This window comes from Electrophorus electricus, chromosome 10 (genome assembly GCF_013358815.1).
Source record: "Electrophorus electricus isolate fEleEle1 chromosome 10, fEleEle1.pri, whole genome shotgun sequence".
NCBI lineage: Eukaryota > Metazoa > Chordata > Actinopteri > Gymnotiformes > Gymnotidae > Electrophorus > Electrophorus electricus.
Genome location: NC_049544.1, coordinates 20,291,593 through 20,313,090, shown reverse-complemented (window position 1 = coordinate 20,313,090; position 21,498 = coordinate 20,291,593). Strand labels below are relative to the sequence as shown.

At 42.1% G+C, this 21,498-nt stretch overlaps 2 protein-coding genes and 1 long non-coding RNA gene across 5 annotated transcripts in view; all 3 read left to right on the top strand.

Moving 5' to 3' along the window:
• Window positions 1-13,303, top strand: part of LOC118242132 (C-C chemokine receptor type 5-like) — a 28,115-nt gene extending 14,812 nt beyond the window's left edge. The window contains exons 2-5 of one of the 2 annotated variants that reach the window (XM_035530617.1): window positions 6,581-6,852; window positions 9,473-9,512; window positions 10,256-10,330; window positions 10,687-13,303. In XM_035530617.1, the coding sequence (XP_035386510.1) occupies window positions 6,581-6,852; window positions 9,473-9,512; window positions 10,256-10,330; window positions 10,687-11,722 (1,423 nt within the window). In that variant the 3' untranslated portion in view covers window positions 11,723-13,303. Of the gene's footprint in view, window positions 1-6,580; window positions 6,853-8,988; window positions 9,076-9,472; window positions 9,513-10,255; window positions 10,331-10,686 lie in introns of those variants that run through there. The other variant, XM_035530618.1, reaches the window with a different exon arrangement.
• Window positions 1,995-5,005, top strand: LOC118242134. Its single transcript, XR_004776567.1, has 3 exons — window positions 1,995-2,081; window positions 2,478-2,517; window positions 4,968-5,005. It is a non-coding gene; the product is annotated as an uncharacterized LOC118242134 (long non-coding RNA).
• A 3,295-nt stretch (window positions 13,304-16,598) lies between the features above and the next one.
• On the top strand, window positions 16,599-21,498 carry LOC113568687 (C-C chemokine receptor type 5-like). Of its 2 annotated transcripts, none has more exons than XM_035530622.1 (4): window positions 16,599-16,607; window positions 19,220-19,259; window positions 20,021-20,095; window positions 20,452-21,498. In XM_035530622.1, exons 2-4 carry the CDS (start codon window positions 19,222-19,224, stop codon window positions 21,485-21,487), a joined length of 1,149 nt encoding a protein of 382 aa, XP_035386515.1. In that variant the 5' UTR covers window positions 16,599-16,607; window positions 19,220-19,221; the 3' UTR covers window positions 21,488-21,498. The 2 variants fall into 2 exon arrangements, with proteins under 2 accessions (XP_035386515.1, XP_035386514.1); XM_035530621.1 differs by lacking the exon at window positions 16,599-16,607 and adding an exon at window positions 18,738-18,824.

Here is a 21,498-nt window from a genome sequence, read left to right as displayed (position 1 = left end):
AACAGCATTTAGCAAAATTTAAAATTTCAATGTTTGATGATTTCAGTGGGAGGAAAGAATCATGCACTGATTGAAAATTGTGTTTGAAAACTGCGTTTAAGTGCTGTGTTATAGCCTACTTGTTATAAACCTTTGATTAATTGATAACCCAATGTGAACCACAAATGATGATGTTAAATAAGCTATATTGATAAATCTAAGTTGGTAAGACTTGACCAAAGAGCAAAAATTATGGCAAAGTTTTCTGCTCCTGTAGAGGGGCTTCACCAATCAAGCTAAATAAGGTCTAAATTTCCTAAAATAAGAGATATGACAGTGAACCTTTGCCAGTTGACCACTGGTATTCCATCGTTTTGTTTTTTTTTTGTTTTTTTTTGCATTGGCAGTTTCTGCAAAAAATCATTGATTATGCAAGTTTATATTTAATCAACTAATTATATAAGAACAAATTTACCCACTTTTAAAAACCAGTCTTTACATGATGTCAGAATTAAAATGCTTGCTCCAGTGTTTTGTTAAGCAGATTTTTTTTTCCCCAAGAAATATTATACGCCATTAATAAAATAGTTTTAAAAAACCTATTTTTAAAAACTATCAATATTTTATTTATTTTTATGTAATTACAAAGGAAGCACATGTGACGCGACGAGGCAAATAGGATGCAGAGAAGGGGCACGTTCAAACATACGTTTAATTAACACAGAAATGACACACTAACACCACACTAAACACCTTTCAAACACCAACAACACGTACTACAACACAAAAGACATGTATACACGCACGAGGATTGCACATAATACAGAACAGGTGGACGACACGAAAGGACGTCGCAACACGGACGAATACACACACACACACACACCCACACACACACACACACACACACACACACACACACCAAGACGTTTGAGGAGGGGGTGGGGCCGTAACGTGACAGCATAAGTGTATATGATGTCTATATGATAAGATACAGCTTTATAGAGTGGGTGACTTTCGTCCTGCAATAAGATACAGTTTCAGAAGACTCTCAGGGAAGTTTTGGGTATCACGTTTGTAATTATACCCATTTAATTGCATTTGAAGTTACTACAAAATCATTAAAAAGTTAAATATGTGATGAAGCAACTGTTCAACAGTTCAGGCCCCAAAATTCCCTTATGTCTCCCGAAGGTGTGATTTCCTGTGTTTGAGGCCATGAGTCAAGTTGAAAATATGGAATGTTATTTTCACCCGTTCACAAGTTTGTCCTGTGTTCATTCATTTGCTAAATCACCTTACCTACATGCAAGTGAGACAGGAAGTCTGTATATAGACCAGAGCACAAAGTAACGGGTTCTAAATCACATGTGCAATGGATACATGCTGTCCTATTGAACAGATGATGTCATAGATGATGTCACATCAAAGGCCATGTTCATCCAGATCGTTATCGATATCATGTGATTACGACCTGGGAGTGACTGCACTTGAGGCCGGTTGCTACCAGGCTCCGTGAGCATGTCAGCTGTGGACCTCGGCAGTATGCTGACTTAAAGAATAAGATGAGGTGTTACTGTTTGTAACCCTCACCCAGAGTTTGCCCAGCGGTGTTTATCGTTCTAGGTGATGATGCCATCGAAATGTTGGGGGTTCACCCTTCCATCTGCACCCCGAGAGTAATCCAACACGTCTACCCCAATTTCATAAAGTCCTCTGGGTCCATTGCTTTTCATGCCCCACGATTCCAAATGTTGCGCATGCATATTTTGTCTTCCATTACGTACAAGCTTACCTGTAAATTACAAGTGGAGTACTTCACAAGGCATGTGCACACAAGCACAACCTGAGCATTACTGCCCAGCCGCTGGGGTTGTGAGCATGAGTGCTTAGCTCAGCCCTTTTCACTATATTAAAATAGTCCAGAGCCAATCATGTGATTGCTATGCCTCTGGCTGCAAAATACTCACATGCAACCTGTCATTTATTCATATGCAGAACCCCCTCACTCACTAAAGGAAGTCTGTAAACCAGACCTGAAACAGCTACTTTGTTTTATTTCCATTTTGGCTTTGAGCCTGGTAATCCATTTGTCAAATTTGGTAAGTATTTGCTACAAATGTTGTCCCCTGTACTATTATACACGACTTAAATAATCTTTTAAGGAAAGAAGTTTTTTATTGTGTATACATTGTTCATTTATTGCATGTTGGCTCTTTTGCTTGTTTGACTTTGGCCTGTGTGCAAGAACCTCTTGTATATTTTTCAGTGTAGAGAACAGGATTTCACCAGCTAATTTTTGCAGCTGACATTTAGTTCAGTAACCAAATGGTTCAGAAAACTGTGTTTTGCAGAAGAGATGCACAGTATGTGGTTTAGCTGGGTCTATGGCTGGCTGGCTACAGACTAGCTGGCTCATCATATTTCTGCTTTAAAAAAAAGTTCACTTGAATTAAATAAAGCAAGAGGCATCTGTGTTTTCTTTTCTTGAATGGCAGCAATGGAGAACAGCACTGCCTCTCTCCTCATAACACTCAGGTAAGAAGATCAGTTTGTATCTCGTTTCTGTGGTGTAACGCACAACTGATAGGACATCTGATAAAATCTGCTATCAGAAAAAAAGAAATAAAACCCGCTGTCGGTTTCTTGCTCAGAAATGCTTTGAAGGCAACTACTTTATTTGGACTTGAATATAAAAACCTAAAAAAAAAAAAAATTTAAGAGGCAGCTTGTCAAACTTCTGCACAAGACGCTATGCATCAAACTGCAGTTCATGAAGAAGTACTTCCCCTCAGTGACGGGCTCGGTGTATTCACAGACCACGACCGTGGAGGAGCGTCCCACTGGCCTCTGAACAACAGCAGTCACGGGGCTGTCAAAATCTCAGTTTACAACTCCAGAGTAGAAAAAGGATCTTCTCTCATTTTTTTGTCTGATGACACAAGGATAATTGGTTTCTAGACCAACAAATGGATGGGAACTAGATTTAAATATGAGGAGTTTTTTGCAGTCTCCAATGAGAAGAATTGTAATATTTTGTAAATAAAATTGGTTCTCAATATATCCATTTGGACTTTGTCAAATATGTTGACATGAATCAAATGTTCACCAGTTATTGACCATGTAGAAAAGGAAACTTCAGATAACCTGAAAGAAATATGAGCAGCAAAAATCTTACATGGTGGAAATATTTTCCACAGTAGTTTTGGTTGTGCAGGTACACTTGTAGAGTGTTTCTGTTCGATCAAAACCCAAACCTGGTGTCAGGGTAAAGTGTGAATCTGGGTCAGGCTCACAACCTCAGCCCTCTTACCATGATCACCACAGTGACGGGTTAACTTTGCTTCTGCACTAATCAACCATGCTGTTCTCATGCAGTGAAATCCACTTTAAGTCACAAAGTGTGTTCACACCTAGTACAATCAATGCGCATCAGCAGTTCTGGTGGAGATTGAGAGCTCCGAGATGTCAGAGATGTGACTGCCCAGAAATTTGGCCCATTCAGAACCAGAAACAGTTCACGTGTACCAGTGTGGTGCCATCCAACTGATTCATCTGATATTCAGAAATCAGAAACACATTGCTTACCACACAGGGACTGTCCCAGTTTACAGACAAAAATGTTAACTCTGTTGATCTCAGCTGCCATTTAGCCTAAAGTGTCAGAGTATTAGCCCTGTCACAGCAAAGGGGCCAATGGGTAGGACACTCGAACAGGAATCAGCTGATAAAAATACCAGCAATACCACCACTCATCACACTGCTCTGCATTCTGCCACGTTGCACTGAATGTGGCTGTCTAAGAATATTAAAGCCCAGAGGTGTCTGTTCATACCTCTCTTGTGCACCTTTTCATACTTCCTTTTCCTGTAGACCAGCTAGTCAGGCCTGAAGTTCGTATAGTTAATGAATACTACTACTGCTATTACCAACACTGCCACCTCCCCTGCTACTATCATATTTTTATGCTTCTAGTACTCTTCTAATATTATTATAGATGGTGTTATGTGCGTCTATTCCTCAAAGCTGATGACCAGAAGGTAGCTGGATTTCTCTGCCTGTGGAGTGGACTAGTGTTAAAAGTAAACCCTCCCTACCAGTGGAGTGGACTATGGTTAGGGTAAACCCTCCCTACCAGTGGAGTGGACTAGGGTTAGGGTAAACCCTCCCTACCAGTGGAGTGGACTAGGGTTAGAGTAAACCCTCCCTACCAGTGGAGTGGACTAGGGTTAAAAGTAAACCCTCCCTATCAGTGGAGTGGACTATGGTTAGGGTAAACCCTCCCTACCAGTGGAGTAGACTAGTGTTAAGAGTAAACCCTCCCTACCAGTGGAGTGGACTTGGGTTAGTGTCTTGAATTGAATGTGTGTTTTCCTGGTCAGGGTCTCACCTCGCACTCCCCTCCCTCATGGTCTTAACTCAAACTAGAATTAAAATTAGAATGAATATTAGAATATGTAATCTTTTAGGACTGAAAGCATTAAAACACCAGAGGGATGTGACAGTAACAGTCTTAGCCTCGTCTACTCTCTCTTCTCTTGCACAGGAAGCAGCCACTGCTGTTTCAGACAGTGGATGATGGTTTCTTGCTCGTGACTATGGGGATTCACTGCAGAATGTGACTCTGGACCTTTGCTGTGTTGAGCTGTGTGCTCTACGCATCCCTGAAGCACTGGTGTAGCTACAGTGGGGGGGCTGGGGTTATTAAACATTTAATTTTTTATTTGATGAAGAGTGCCATGGAGATTTCCTTTTATGTGGAAAACAAATGTGTCACTGAGCCTCTGAAATTTGCATTTATCCATGAGAATGTATCAGCACTCATGCGATTGGCCAATCATGTGAAGAGATGCGCAGTATGTGGTTTAGTTGGGTCTACGGCTGGCTGGCTACAGACTCGCTGGCTTTTCATATTTGTGCTTTAAAAAAAAGTTCACTTGAATTAAATAAAGCAAGAGGCTTCTGTGTTTTCTTTTCTTGAATGGCAGCAATGGAGAACAGCACTGCCTCTCTCCTCTTAACACTCAGGTAAGAAGATCAGTTTGTATCTCGTTTCTGTGGTGTAACGCACAGCTGATAGGACATCTGATAAAATCTGCTTTCAGAAAAAAAGAAATAAAACCCGCTGTCGGTTTCTTGCTCAGAAATGCTTTTAAGGCAACTATTTTATTTGGACTTGAATATAAAAATTGATGAAAAAAAACACCCAAACGCACGCTTGATTAAGAGTGAAAAACCATGGACAAATAAAAGGCTTCTTAATTTGATGAAGAGTGCCATGGAGATTTCCTTTTATGTGGAAAACAAAGGTGTGTCAGTGAGCCTCTGACATTTGCGTTTATCCGTGAGAATACATCAGCACTCCATTTAAAAATGCCTAGAACTAACTTGCTCACTGTGGATCTCAACCAGTAGACCTCTGTCTAAATGTGGGCTTATCGACAAGCAACTATACCAAGAGTAAATTAATGTGATCACATTACGAAACCACTCGGCACCATTACAGTGTAAAGTATTGAGTAATGATGAAAAATATCTGCATTTACTTCTAATCTGTCTTTACATAATTTATCAGTGTACAGATTATCATGTTGTTGCACATTTTAATTAGTATGTTGTACTACAATTAATAGCAGTTACACTGTGTATGAATGTGGGTAAAAGTTGTGGTTAGGTAACGTGTTACTGGTATCTCACACTTCTTGAGAAGAGACTTCTAAAGTTCGGAAGTAAGCGTGTTGCTCTTCTCTGTCTTCCTTGCTGTTTTCAGTCTCATTGCCAGCATGATCTCTGCTTGGAACAATATAACAAGTGCACCAAAATACACAACTGAACCCGATGTCAGGTGAGGTTTAAAACATACTTATGTCTATAATACTAGATCAGCATTGCAGCTCGAAGCCCTAAACTAAGACAATCATTGTTAAACTCGACCGATAGACCTGTGTTTAAAAGGTCCGTCTTAGAGTACGATTTCCATCATGTGATTATTCAACAGAGCAGAAAGAGATTAATACTCCTTCTTGTGTACTCCATTATGGCTCATTTTTCAGCCACTGGAGTTACTGTTTCATAAAAAAAGGAGCTTGAGATTGGAGTTGTAAGGTCTGTGAACATATATCAAGCATGGGGATTATCAGGCTAGTCATAATCCTCTTTATAATCCTTCAGCATTTCTTTAAATTCCTCTTGTTTTTGCAGCACTGAAGACATTTATTATTACTATTACAATACTGACATTGATGAGAGCTTTGGCATCTGTGATTATGGAAGCCATGACAAGCACTTCCTTCCTGTACTCTACTCCCTCTTCTTCGTAGTGGGCTTCCTCGACAACGCCCTGGTGGTGTGGGTCATCCTGGGGGGAGCTCATCTGAGAAGCATGACCGACGTATGCCTCCTCAACCTGGCTTTCGCCGACCTGCTCTTGGTCATCTGTCTGCCCTTCCTGGCCCACTACGCCAGGGACCACTGGGTTTTCGGGAGCGCCATGTGCACCGTCGTCCTCGGCTCGGACTACGTCGGCGTGGACCGATATCTGGCCGTGGTGCACGCCATGTTCGCACTAAGGATCCAAACAAAGGGGTTCGGGTTGGAAAACAAATGTGTCAGTGAGCCTCCAAAATTTGCATTTATCCATGAGAATACATCAGCAGTCCTTTAAAAAATGCCTAAAACTACGTTGTTCACTGTGGATCTCAACCAGTAGACCTTTATCTAAATGTGGGCTTATTGTCAAGCAACTAGACCAAGAGTATATGAATGTAAACGCATTACGAAACCACTCGGCACCGATGACACGGCAAGTCAAGAATCCAGCGAACATCATGGTAGCGTTCAGTACTACCCGATGCTCTATGGCTGTTTACAGAGGTGAGTTCCAAAAGCTAGCTTGGTGATGATTAATCAATACCACTGATATCACTGAAATCAAACAAGACTTTGTCTTCTGTGAAACCACAAAAATAACTAAATACAGAAAACTAATTTCAGCTACCTTGGATTAATTTTTGAACAGCATTTAGCAAAATTTAAAATGTCAATGTTTGATGTTTTCAGTGGGAGGAAAGAATCATGCACTGATTGAAAATTGTGTTTGAAAACTGCGTTTAAGTGCTGTGTTATAGCCTACTTGTTATAAACCTTTGATTAATTGATAACCCAATGTGAACCACAAATGATGATGTTAAATAAGCTATATTGATAACTCTAAATTGGTAAGATTGACCAAAGAGCAAAAATTATGACAAAGTTGGCTGCTCCTGTAGAGGGGCTTCACCAATCAAGCTAAATAAGGTGTAAATTTCCTAAAATAAGAGATATGACAGTGAACCTTTGCCAGTTGACCACTGGTATTCCATCGGTTTTTGGTTTTTGTTTGTTTTTTTTTTGCATTGGCAGTTTCTGCAAAAAATCATTGATTATGCAAGTGTATATTTAATCAACTAATTATATAAGAACAAATTTACCCACTTTTAAAACCAGTCTTTACATGATGTCAGAATTAAAATGCTTGCTCCAGTGTTTTGTTAAGCATCTTTTGTTTTTCCCAAGAAATATTATACGCCATTAATAAAATAGTTTTAAAAAACCTATTTTTAAAAACTATCAATATTTTATTTATTTTTATGTAATTACAAAGGAAGCACATGTGACGCGACGAGGCAAATAGGATGCAGAGAAGGGGCACGTTCAAACATACGTTTAATTAACACAGAAATGACACACTAACACCACACTAAACACCTTTCAAACACCAACAACACGTACTACAACACAAAAGACATGTATACACGCACGAGGATTACACATAATACAGAACAGGTGGACGACACGAAAGGACGTCGCAACACGGACGAACACACACACACACACACACACACACACACACACACACACACACACACACACACACCAAGACGTTTGAGGAGGGGGTGGGGCCGTAACGTGACAGCATATGTGTATATGATGTCTATATGATAAGATACAGCTTTATAGAGTGGGTGATTTTCGTCCTGCAAATCATACAGTTTCAGAAGACTCTCAGGGAAGTTTTGGGTATCAGGTTTGTAATTATACCCATTTAATTGCATTTGAAGTTACTACAATATCATTAAAATGTTAACTATGTGATGAAGCAACTGTTCAACAGTTCAGGCCCCAAGACTCCCTTAGGTCTCCCCAAGGTGTGATTTTCTGTGTTTGAGGCCATGAGTCAAGCTGAAAATATGAAATGTTCTTTTCACCCTTTCAAAAGTTTGGCCCGTGTTCATTCATTTGCTAAATCACCTTACCTACATGTAAGTGAGACAGAAGGTCTGTATATAGACAGGAGCACAAAGTAACGGGTTCTAAACCACATGTGCAATGGATACATGCTGTCCTATTGAACAAATGATGTCATAGATGATGTCACATCAAAGGCTATGTTCATCCAGATCGTTATCGATATCATGTGATTACGACCTGGGCGTGACTGCACACGAGGCCGGTTGCTACCAGGCTCCGTGAGCATGTCAGCTGTGGACCTCGACATTATGCTGACTTAAAGAATAAGATGAGGTGTTACTGTTTGTAACCCTCACCCAGAGTTTGCCCAGCTGTGTTTATCGTTCTAGGTGATGATGCCATTGAAATGTTGGGGGTTCACCCTTCCATCTGCACCCTGAGAGTAATCCAACATGTTTACCCCAATTTCATAAAGTCCTCTGGGTCCATTGCTTTTCATGGCCTCTGATTCCCGGTGTTGGGCCTGCACATTTTCTCTTCCATAATGTACAAGCTTACCTGTAAATTACAAGTGGAGTACTTCACAAGGCATGTGCACACAACCACAACCTGAGCATTACTGACCAGCCGCTGGGGTTGTGAGCATGAGTGCTGAGTGCTTAGCTCAGCCCTTTTCACTATATTAAAATAGTCCAGAGCCAATCATGTGATTGCTATGCCTCTGCCTGCAAAACACTTAGATGCAACCTGTCATGTATTCATATGCAAAACCCCCTCACTCACTAAAGGAAGTCTGTAAACCAGACCTCAAACAGCTACTTTATATCCATTTTGGCTTTAAGTCTGAGAATCCATTTGTCAAATGTGGTAAGTATTTGTTACAAATGTTGTCCCCTGTACTATTATACACGACTTAAATAATCTTTTAAGGAAAGAAGTTTTTTATTGTGTATACATTGTTCATTTATTGCATGTTGGCTCTTTTGCTTGTTTGACTTTGGCCTGTGTGCAAGAACCTCTTGTGTATTTTTCAGTGTAGAGAACACGGTTTCACCAGTTAATTTTTGCAGCTGACATTTAGTTCAGTAAGCAAATGGTTCAGAAAACCGTGTTTTGCAGAAGAGATGCGCAGTATGTGGTTTAGTTGGGTCTACGGCTGGCTGGCTACAGACTCGCTGGCTTTTCATATTTCTGCTTTAAAAAAAAAGTTCACTTGAATTAAATAAAGCAAGAGGCCTCTGTGTTTTCTTTTCTTGAATGGCAGCAATGGAGAACAGCACTGCCTCTCTCCTCATAACACACAGGTAAGAAGATCAGTTTGTATCTCGTTTCTGTGGTGTAACACACAGCTGATAGGACATGTGATAAAATCTGCTTTCAGAAAAAAAGAAATAAAACCCGCTGTCGGTTTCTTGCTCAGAAATGCTTTGAAGGCAACTATTTTATTTGGACTTGAATATAAAAATTGATGAAAAAAAAACACCCAAACGCACGCTTGATTAAGAGTGAAAAACCATGGACAAATAAAAGGCTTCTTAATTTGATGAAGAGTGCCATGGAGATTTCCTTTTCTGTGGAAAACAAAGGTGTGTCAGTGAGCCTCTGAAATTTGCGTTTATCCATGAGAATACATCAGCACTCCATTTAAAAATGCCTAAAACTAAGTTGCTCACTGTGGATCTCAACCAGTAGACCTCTGTCTAAATGTGGGCTTATCATCAAGCAACTAGACCAAGAGTAAATTAATGTGATCACATTACGAAACCACTCGGCACCATTACAGTGTAATGTATTGAGTAATCATGAAAAATATCTGCTTTTACTTGTAATCTGTCTTTACATAATTTATCAGTGTACAGATTATCATGTTGTTGCACATTTTTATTAGTATGTTGTACTACAATTAATAGCAGTTACACTGTGTATGAATGTGGGTAAAAGTTGTGGTTAGGCAAAGTGTTACTGGTATCTCACACTTCTTGAGAAGCGACTTCTAAAGTTCGGAAGTAAGCGTGTTGCTCTTCTCTGTCTTCCTTGCTGTTTTCAGTCTCATTGCCAGCACGATCTCTGCTTGGAACAATATGACTAGTGCACCAAAATACACAACTGAACCCGATGTCAGGTGAGGTTTAAAACATACTTATGTCTATAATACTAGATCAGCATTGCAGCTCGAAGCCCTAAACTAAGACAATCATTGTTAAACTCGACCGATAGACCTGTGTTTAAAAGGTCCGTCTTAGAGTACGATTTCCATCATGTGATTATTCAACAGAGCAGAAAGAGATTAATACTCCTTCATGTGTACTCCATTATGGCTCATTTTTCACCCACTGGAGTTACTGTTTCATAAAAAAAGGATCTTGAGATTGGAGTTGTAAGGTCTGTGAACATATATCAAGCATGGGGATTATTAGGCTAGTCATAATCCTCTTTATAATCCTTCAGCATTTCTCTAAATTCCTCTTGTTTTTGCAGCACTGAAGACATTTATTATGACTATTACAATACTGACATTGATGAGAGCTTTGGAATCTGTGATTATGGAAGCCATGACAAGCACTTCCTTCCTGTACTCTACTCCCTCTTCTTCGTGGTGGGCTTCCTCGGCAATGCCCTGGTGGTGTGGGTCATCCTTGGGGGAGCTCATCTAAGAAGCATGACCGACGTATGCCTGCTCAACCTGGCTTTCGCCGACCTGCTCTTGGTCATCTGTCTGCCCTTCCTGGCCCACTACGCCAGGGACCACTGGGTTTTCGGGAGTGCCATGTGCACCGTTGTCCTCGGCTCGTACTACGTCGGCTTCTACAGTGGCATCTTCTTCATCGTATTGATGAGCGTGGACCGATATCTGGCCGTGGTGCACGCCGTGTTCGCACTGAGGATCCGAACAAAGGCGTTCGGGATCCTGTCCAGCGCGCTTGTCTGGATGGTCAACGTGATGTCGTCTTTCCCCGAGCTGATGTACCTCCGTGTGGAGACGTTCAACAACACACAGCTCTGCAGTGCTTATCAAAATAAGAATAAGCAGCACGACTTGAGGGTGATTGGGGTCATTAAGATGAATGTCCTGGGCCTGCTATTGCCTCTGGCCGTCATGGGGTTTTGCTACTGGAATGTGCTGCGTCGGCTCCTCAAGCTGCGCGCCTCCAAGCAGCAGGCCGTCCGCCTCGTCGTCGTGGTGATGGCTGTCTTCTACTGCTGCTGGACCCCGTACAACATGGTGGCGTTCCTCAAGATCCTGGAACTGAAGGGCATCTGGGAAACAGACTGCGAGTCCAGCAAAAGGATCCAGGTATCTCTGCAGGTGACAGAGGCCATAGCCTACTCCCACAGCTGCCTCAACCCTTTCCTCTATGTGTTCATGGGGGAGAAATTTAAGAGGCAGCTTGTAAAACTTCTGCGCAAGACACCATGCATCAAACTGCAGTTCATGAAGAAGTACTTCCCCTCAGTGACGGGCTCGGTGTATTCACAGACCACGACCGTGGAGGAGCGTCCCACTGGCCTCTGAACAACAGCAGTCACGGGGCTGTCAAAATCTCAGTTTACAACTCCAGAGTAGAAAAAGGATCTTCTCTCATTTTTTTGTCTGATGACACAAGGATAATTGGTTTCTAGACCAACAAATGGATGGGAACTAGATTTAAATATGAAGAGATTTTTGCAGTCTCCAAGGAGAACAAATGTAATATTTTGTAAATAAAACTGGATCTCAATATCCATTTGGACTTTCTCAAAGACGTCGACATGAATCAAATATTCCCCAGTTTTTGACCAAGTAGAAATGGACACTTCAGATAAACTGAAAGAAATATGAGCAGCAAAAATCTTTCATGGTGGAAATATTTTCCACAGTAGTTTTGGTTGTGCAGGTACACATGTAGAGTGTTTCTGTTCACTCAAAACCCAAACCTGGTGTCAGGGTAAAGTGTGAATCTGGGTCAGGCTCACAACCTCAGCCCTCTTACCATGAACCCCACAGTGACGGGTTAACTTTGCTTCTGCACTAATCAGCCATACTTTTCTCATGCAGTGAAACCCATTGCCCAAGCAAAGCCCTAACAGCAGGCAGACTGCCACACTGCTTCAGGCAACAGCAAATGGAATTGGGACCCGAAGACTTCTTGCTGGGGACGATTAGTTTTGTGTCACTCAATCTATGATGTGTTCCAGTTTGCTCTGGCACATATTGGGTCACACTTTCACAACATCACTAGCCTCAATGTGTGCTGTATGGCACATTGTTTTTTTTTTTTAATTATTACTTAACTGCTTTCATTTAATGAATGAATGGATTGTTATGTTTGTATAGTGATTTTGCTTGAAAATCCACTGTAAGTCACAAAGTGTGTTCACACCTAGTACAATCAATGCGCACCAGCAGTTCTGGTGGAGATTGAGAGCTCCGAGATGTCAGAGATGTGACTGCCCAGAAATTTGGCCCATTCAGACCCAGAAACAGTTCACGTGTACCCGTGTGGTGCCATCCAACTGATTCATCTGATATTCAGAAATTAGAAACACATTGCTTACCACACAGGGACTGTCCCAGTTTACAGACAAAAATGTTAACTCTGTTGATCTCAGCTGCCATTTAGCCTAAAGTGTCAGAGTATTAGCCCTGTCACAGCAAAGGGGCCAATGGGTAGGACACTCGAACAGGAATCAGCTGATAAAAATACCAGCAATACCACCACTCATCACACTGCTCTGCATTCTGCCACGTTGCACTGAATGTGGCTGTCTAAGAATATTAAAGCCCAGAGGTGTCTGTTCATACCTCTCTTGTGCACCTTTTCATACTTCCTTTTCCTGTAGACCAGCTAGTCAGGCCTGAAGTTCGTATAGTTAATGAATACTACTACTGCTATTACCAACACTGCCACCTCCCCTGCTACTATCATATTTTTATGCTTCTAGTACTCTTCTAATATTATTATAGATGGTGTTATGTGCGTCTATTCCTCAAAGCTGATGACCAGAAGGTAGCTGGATTTCTCTGCCTGTGGAGTGGACTAGTGTTAAAAGTAAACCCTCCCTACCAGTGGAGTGGACTATGGTTAGGGTAAACCCTCCCTACCAGTGGAGTGGACTAGGGTTAGGGTAAACCCTCCCTAACAGTGGAGTGGACTAAGGTTAGGGTAAACCCTCCCTACCAGTGGAGTGGACTAGGGTTAGTGTAAACCCTCCCTACCAGTGGAGTGGACTAGGGGTAGGGTAAACCCTCCCTAACAGTGGAGTGGACTAAGGTTAGGGTAAGCCCTCCCTACCAGTGGAGTGGACTAAGGTTAAGAGTAAACCCTCCCTACCAGTGGAGTGGACTAGGGTGAGGGTAAGGTAAACCCTCCCTACCAGTGAATTGGACTAAGCTTAGGGTAAGCCCTCCCTACCCGTAGGATAAGGGTAAGGTAAGCCCTCCCTACCAGTGGAGTGGACTATGGTTAGGGTAAACCCTCCCTACCAGTGGAGTGGACTATGGTTAGGGTAAACCCTCCCTACCAGTGGAGTGGACTAAGGTTAGGGTAAGCCCTCCCTACCAGTGGAGTAGACTAGTGTTAAGAGTAATCATTCCCTAACAGTGGAATGGACTAGAGTTAGGGTAAACCCTCCCTACCAGTGGAGTGGACTAGGGTTAGGGTAAACCCTCCCTAACAGTGGAGTGGACTAAGGTTAGGGTAAGCCCTCCCTACCAGTGGTGTGGACTAAGGTTAGGGTAAGTCCTCTCTACCAGTGGAGTGGACTAAGGTTAGGGTAAGCCCTCCCTACCCGTAGCGTAAGGGTAAGGTAAACCCTCCCTACCAGTGGAGTGGACTAGGTTTAGGGTTAAGGTTAGGGGACTAGGGTTAGGGTAAACCCTCCCTAACAGTGGAGTGGACTAAGGTTAGGGTAAGCCCTCCCTACCATTGGAGTGGACTAAGGTTAGGGTAAGCCCTCCCTACCAGTGGAGTGGACTAGGGTTAGGGTAAACCCTCCCTAACAGTGCAGTGGACTAAGGCTAGGGTAAGCCCTCCCTACCAGTGGAGTGGACTAAGGTTAAGAGTAAACCCTCCCTACAAGTGGAGTGGACTAAGGTTAGGGTAAGCCCTCCCTACCAGTGGTGTGGACTAAGGTTAGGGTAAGTCCTCTCTACCAGTGGAGTGGACTAAGGTTAGGGTAAGCCCTCCCTACCCGTAGGGTAAGAGTAAGGTAAACCCTCCCTACCAGTGGAGTGGACTAGGGTTAGTGTAAACCCTCCCTACCAGTGGAGTGGACTAGGTTTAGGGTTAAGGTTAGGGGACTAGGGTTAGGGTAAACCCTCCCTACCAGTGGATTGGACTTGGGTTAGTGTCTTGAATTGAACGTGTGTTTTCCTGGTCAGGGTCTCACCTCGCACTCCCCTCCCTTATGTTCTTAACTCAAACTAGAATTAAAAGTAGAATGAATATTAGAATATGTAATCTTTTAGGACTGAAAGCATTAAAACACCAGAGGGATGTGACAGTAACAGTCTTAGCCTCGTCTACTCTCTCTTCTCTTGCACAGGAAGCAGCCACTGCTGTTTCAGACAGTGGATGATGGTTTCTTGCTCGTGACTATGGGGATTCACTGCAGAATGTGACTCTGGACCTTTGCTGTGTTGAGCTGTGTGCTCTACGCATCCCTGAAGCACTGGTGTAGCTACAGTGGGGGGGGCTGGGGTTATTAAACATTTAATTTTTTATTTGATGAAGAGTGCCATGGAGATTTCCTTTTATGTGGAAAACAAATGTGTCACTGAGCCTCTGAAATTTGCATTTATCCATGAGAATACATCAGCACTCCTTTAAAAAATGCCTAGAACTACGTTGTTCACTGTGGATCTCAACCAGTAGACCTCTATCTAAATGTGGGCTTATTGTCAAGCAACTAGACCAAGAGTATATGAATGTGAATGCATTACGAAACCACTCGGCACCATTAATTACATAAAGAGATCTTCTCTCAATCTTTTTTGTCTGGAGACAATAAAATAAAACTGGATCTCAAAATATCCATTTGGACTTTGTCAAGGACGGCGATATGATTTCACCTAGACCATTCAGAGCATCTTTGTACACAACAGCATGATTTACTCATGATGTAAACCTTCATTGTTTTTTATTATTATTTAACTGCTTTCATTGAATTAATAAATGGATTGTTATGTTTGTATAGTGATTTTGCTTGAAAATCCACTGTAGGTCACAGAGTGTGTTCACACCTAGTATGCGCACCATGCACCAGCAGTTCTGGTGGAGTTGAGGGCTCCGAGATGTCAGAGATGTGACTGCTCAGAAATTTGGCCCATTCAGACCCAGAAACAGTTCACGTGTACTGGTGTGGTGCCATCCCAGTGATTCATCTGACATTCATCTGACATTCAGGAAGGTGCCATTCCCAAACTGTTCCCACAACGTTGGGAGAATGAAATTGTCCAAATTCTTTTGGTATGCTGAAGCAGTAACAGTTCCGTTCACTGAAACTAAGGGGCCGAGCCCAACACCCGAAACACAAGCCCATACTATAATCCCCCCTCCAACAAACTTTACACTTGGCACAATGCAATCAGACAAGTTCCGTTCTCCTGGCAACTGTCAAACCCAGACTCATCCATCGGATCGCCAGACGGAGAAGCGTGATTTGTCACTCCAGAGAACACGCCTCCACTGCTCTAGAGCCTAGACACGTGCTTTACACCACTGCATCTAACGCTTGCATTGCGCTTGGTGATGTAAGGCTTGGATGCAGCCTGCTTGGCCATGGAAACCCATTCCATGAAGCTCTGAAGGCCACTTGAAGATTGGAGGTCTGTAGCGACTCTGCAGAAAGTTGGCGACCAGTACGCACTATGCATCTCAGCATCCACTGACCCCGCTCTGTCATTTTACGTGGCCTAACACTTTGTGACTGAGTTGCTGTCATTTCCAATCACTTCCACTTTGTTATCATTCCACTGACAGTTGACTGTAGTAGTGACAAAAGTTCACAACTGGACTTGTTGCACAAGTGGCCTTCTATCATGGTACCATGCTGGAATCCAATGAGCTCCTAAGAGCAGCCCATTCTTTCACAAATGTTTGTAGAAGCAGCTTGCATGCCTAGGTGCTTGGCTTTATACACCTGTGGCCACAGGAGTGATTGGAGCACCTGAATTCAATGATTTGGATGGGTGAGCGAATACTTTTGGCATTATAGTGTATGAATGAATGAAGGATACAGAACCAAAATAAGAGCAAATTACAGAAGCGATCGTTTGGGCAGTAATAGGGTGGAGTCAGTTCATTTCTCTTTAAATTCATGTTCCTGCGTCTATTTTTAGATGACACAGCAAGTTAAGAATCCAGCGAACATCATGCTAGCGTTCAGTACTACCCAATGCTCTATGGCTGTTTACAGAGGTGAGTTCCAAAAGCTAGCTTGCTGATGATTAATCAATACCACTGATATCATTGAAATCAATCAAGACTTTGTCTTCTGTGAAACCACAAAAATAACTAAATACAGAAAACTAATTTCAGCTACCTTGGATTAATTATTGAACAGCATTTAGCAAAACATAAAATTTCAATGTTTGATGTTTTCAGTGGGAGGAATGAATCATGCACTGATTGAAAATTGTGTTTGAAAACTGCGTTTACGTGCTGTGTTATAGCCTACTTGTTATAAACCTTTGATTAATTGATAACCCAATGTGAACCACAAATGATGATGTTAAATAAGATATATTGATAAATCTAAGTTGGTAAGATTGACCAAAGAGCAAAAATTATGACAAAGTTGGCTGCTCCTGTAGAGGGGCTTCACCAATCAAGCTAAATAAGGTCCAAATTTCTTAAAATAAGAGATATGACAGTGAACCTTTGCCAGTTGACCACTGGTATTCCATCGTTTTTTTTTTTGTTTTTTTGTTGTTTTTTTTTGCATTGGCAGTTTCTGCAAAAAATCATTGATTATGCAAGTTTATATTTAATCAACTAATTATATAAGAACAAATTTACCCACTTTTAAAAACCAGTCTTTACATGATGTCAGAATTAAAATGCTTGCTCCAGTGTTTTGTTAAGCATCTTTTGTTTTTCCCAAGAAATATTATACGCCATTAATAAAATAGTTTTAAAAAACCTATTTTTAAAAACTATCAATATTTTATTTATTTTTATGTAATTACAAAGGAAGCACATGTGACGCGACGAGGCAAATAGGATGTAGAGAAGGGGCACATTCAAACATACGTTTAATTAACACAGAAATGACACACTAACACCACACTAAACACCTTTCAAACACCAACAACACGTACTACAACACAAAAGACATGTATACACGCACGAGGATTACACATAATACAGAACAGGTGGACGACACGAAAGGACGTCGCAACACGGACGAACACACACACACACACACACACACACACACACACACACACACACCAAGACGTTTGAGGAGGGGATGGGGCCGTAACGTGACAGCATATGTGTATATGATGTCTATATGATAAGATACAGCTTTATGGAGTGGGTGATTTTCGTCCTGCAAATCATACAGTTTCAGAAGACTCTCAGGGAAGTTTTGGGTATCACGTTTGTAATTATACCCATTTAATTGCATTTGAAGTTACTACAATATCATTAAAATGTTAACTATGTGATGAAGCAACTGTTCAACAGTTCAGGCCCCAAGACTCCCTTAGGTCTCCCCAAGGTGTGATTTTCTGTGTTTGAGGCCATGAGTCAAGCTGAAAATATGAAATGTTCTTTTCACCCTTTCAAAAGTTTGGCCCGTGTTCATTCATTTGCTAAATCACCTTACCTACATGTAAGTGAGACGGAAGGTCTGTATATAGACAGGAGCACAAAGTAACGGGTTCTAAACCACATGTGCAATGGATACATGCTGTCCTATTGAACAAATGATGTCATAGATGATGTCACATCAAAGGCCATGTTCATCCAGATCGTTATCGATATCATGTGATTACGACCTGGGCGTGACTGCACACGAGGCCGGTTGCTACCAGGCTCCGTGAGCATGTGAGCTGTGGACCTCGACATTATGCTGACTTAAAGAATAAGATGAGTTGTTACTGTTTGTAACCCTCACCCAGAGTTTGCCCAGCTGTGTTTATCGTTCTAGGTGATGATGCCATCGAAATGTTGGGGGTTCACCCTTCCATCTGCACCCTGAGAGTAATCCAACATGTTTACCCCAATTTCATAAAGTCCTCTGGGTCCATTGCTTTTCATGGCCTATGATTGCTGGTGTTGGGCCTGCACATTTTCTCTTCCATAATGTACAAGCTGTACATACAACCTGTAAATTACAAGTGGAGTACTTCACAAGGCATGTGCACACAACCACAACCTGAGCATTACTGCCCAGCCGCTGGGGTTGGGAGCACGAGTGCTTAGCTCAGCCCTTTTCACTATATTAAAATAGTCCAGAGCCAATCATGTGATTGCTATGCCTCTGGCTGCAAAACACTTAGATGCAACCTGTCATGTATTCATATGCAGAACCCCCTCACTCACTAAAGGAAGTCTGTAAACCAGACCTCAAACAGCTACTTTATATCCATTTTGGCTTTAAGTCTGAGAATCCATTTGTCAAATTTGGTAAGTATTTGCTACAAATGTTGTCCCCTGTACTATTATACACGACTTAAATAATCTTTAAAGGAAAGAAGTTTTTTATTGTGTATACATTGTTCATTTATTGCATGTTGGCTCTTTTGCTTGTTTGACTTTGGCCTGTGTGCAAGAACCTCTTGTGTATTTTTCAGTGTAGAAAACAGGCTTTCACCTGCTAATTTTTGCAACTGACATTTAGTTCAGTAACAAAATGGTTCAGAAAACTGTTTTGCAGAAGAGATGCACAGTATGTGGTTTAGTTGGGTCTACGGCTGGCTGGCTACAGACTCGCTGGCTTTTCATATTTCTGCTTTAAAAAAAAAGTTCAATTGAATTAAATAAAGCAAGAGGCATCTTTGTTTTCTTTTCTTGAATGGCAGCAATGGAGAACAGCACTGCCTCTCTCCTCATAACACACAGGTAAGAAGATCAGTTTGTATCTCGTTTCTGTGGTGTAAAGCACAGCTGATAGGACATCTGATAAAATCTGCTTTCAGAAAAAAAGAAATAAAACCCACTGTCGGTTTCTTGCTCAGAAATGCTTTTAAGGCAACTATTTTATTTGGACTTGAATATAAAAATTGATGAAAAAAAAACACCTAAACGCACGCTTGATTAAGAGTGAAAAACCATGGACAAATAAAAGGCTTCTTAATTTGATGAAGAGTGCCATGGAGATTTCCTTTTATGTGGAAAACAAAGGTGTGTCAGTGAGCCTCTGACATTTGCGTTTATCTGTGAGAATACATCAGCACTCCATTTAAAAATGCCTAGAACTAAGTTGATCACTGTGGATCTCAACCAGTAGACCTCTGTCTAAATGTGGGCTTATCGTCAAGCAACTAGACCAAGAGTATATGAATGTGATCGCATTACGAAACCACTCGGCACCGTTAATTACAGTGTAATTTATTGAGTAATGATGAAAAATATCTGCTTTTACTTCTAATCTGTCTTTACATAATTTATCAGTGTATCATTATCAGTGTACAGATTATCATGTTGTTGCACATTTTAATTAGTATGTTGTACTACAATTAATAGCAGTTACACTGTGTATGAATGTGGGTAAAAGTTGTGGTTAGGTAACGTGTTACTGGTATCTCACACTTCTTGAGAAGAGACTTCTAAAGTTCGGAAGTAAGCGTGTTGCTCTTCTCTGTCTTCCTTGCTGTTTTCAGTCTCATTGCCAGCACGATCTCTGCTTGGAACAATATAACAAGTGCACCAAAATACACAACTGAACCCGATGTCAGGTGAGGTTTAAAACATGCTTATGTCTATAATACTAGATCAGCATTGCAGCTCGAAGCCCTAAACTAAGACAATCATTGTTAAACTCGACCGATAGACCTGTGTTTAAAAGGTCCGTCTTAGAGTACGATTTCCATCATGTGATTATTCAACAGAGCAGAAAGAGATTAATACTCCTTCTTGTGTACTCCATTATGGCTCATTTTTCACCCACTGGAGTTACTGTTTCATAAAAAAAGGAGCTTGAGATTGGAGTTGTAAGGTCTGTGAACATATATCAAGCATGGGGATTATCAGGCTAGTCATAATCCTCCTTATAATCCTTCAGCATTTCTCTAAATTCCTCTTGTTTTTGCAGCACTGAAGACATTTATTATGACTATTACAATACTGACATTGGTGAGAGCTTTGGCATCTGTGATTATGGAAGCCATGACAAGCACTTCCTTCCTGTACTCTACTCCCTCTTCTTCGTGGTGGGCTTCCTCGGCAACGCCCTGGTGGTGTGGGTCATCCTGGGGGGAGCTCATCTAAGAAGCATGACCGACGTATGCCTGCTCAACCTGGCTTTTGCCGACCTGCTCTTGGTCATCTGTCTGCCCTTCCTGGCCCACTACGCCAGGGACCACTGGGTTTTCGGGAGCGCCATGTGCACCGTCGTCCTCGGCTCGTACTACGTCGGCTTCTACAGTGGCATCTTCTTCGTCGTATTGATGAGCGTGGACCGATATCTGGCCGTGGTGCACGCCGTGTTCGCACTGAGGATCCGAACAAAGGCGTTCGGGATCCTGTCCAGCGCGCTTGTCTGGGTGGTCGCCGTGATGGCGTCTTTCCCCGAGCTGATGTACCTCCGTGTGGAGACGTTCAACAACACACAGCTCTGCAGTGCTTATCAAAATAAGCATAAGCAGCACGACTTGAGGGTGATTGGGTTCTTTAAGATGAATGTCCTGGGCCTGCTATTGCCTCTGGCCGTCATGGGGTTTTGCTACTGGAAGGTGCTGCGTCGGCTCCTCAAGCTGCGCAACTCCAAGCAGCAGGCCGTCCGCCTCGTTTTTGTGGTGATGGCTGTCTTCTACTGCTGCTGGACCCCATACAATGTGGTGGCGTTCCTCAAGAACCTGGAACTGAAGAGCATCTGGGAAATGGACTGCGAGTCCAGCAAAATGATCCAGGTATCTCTGCAGGTGACAGAGGCCATAGCCTACTCCCACAGCTGCCTCAACCCTTTCCTCTATGTGTTCATGGGGGAGAAATTTAAGAGGCAGCTTGTAAAACTTCTGCGTAAGACACCATGCATCAAACTGCAGTTCATGAAGAAGTACTTCCCCTCAGTGACGGGCTCGGTGTATTCACAGACCACGACCGTGGAGGAGCGTTCCACTGGCCTCTGAACAACAGCAGT

Coding starts and splice junctions, on each gene's coding strand:
- LOC113568687 (XM_035530622.1), top strand. CDS start 19,222: ATGGAGAACAGCACTGCCTCTCTCCTCATAACACACAG. Junction 19,260..20,020: donor TCTCTCCTCATAACACACAG/GTAAGAAGATCA, acceptor TGCTGTTTTCAG/TCTCATTGCCAGCACGATCT. Junction 20,096..20,451: donor ACAACTGAACCCGATGTCAG/GTGAGGTTTAAA, acceptor TTGTTTTTGCAG/CACTGAAGACATTTATTATG.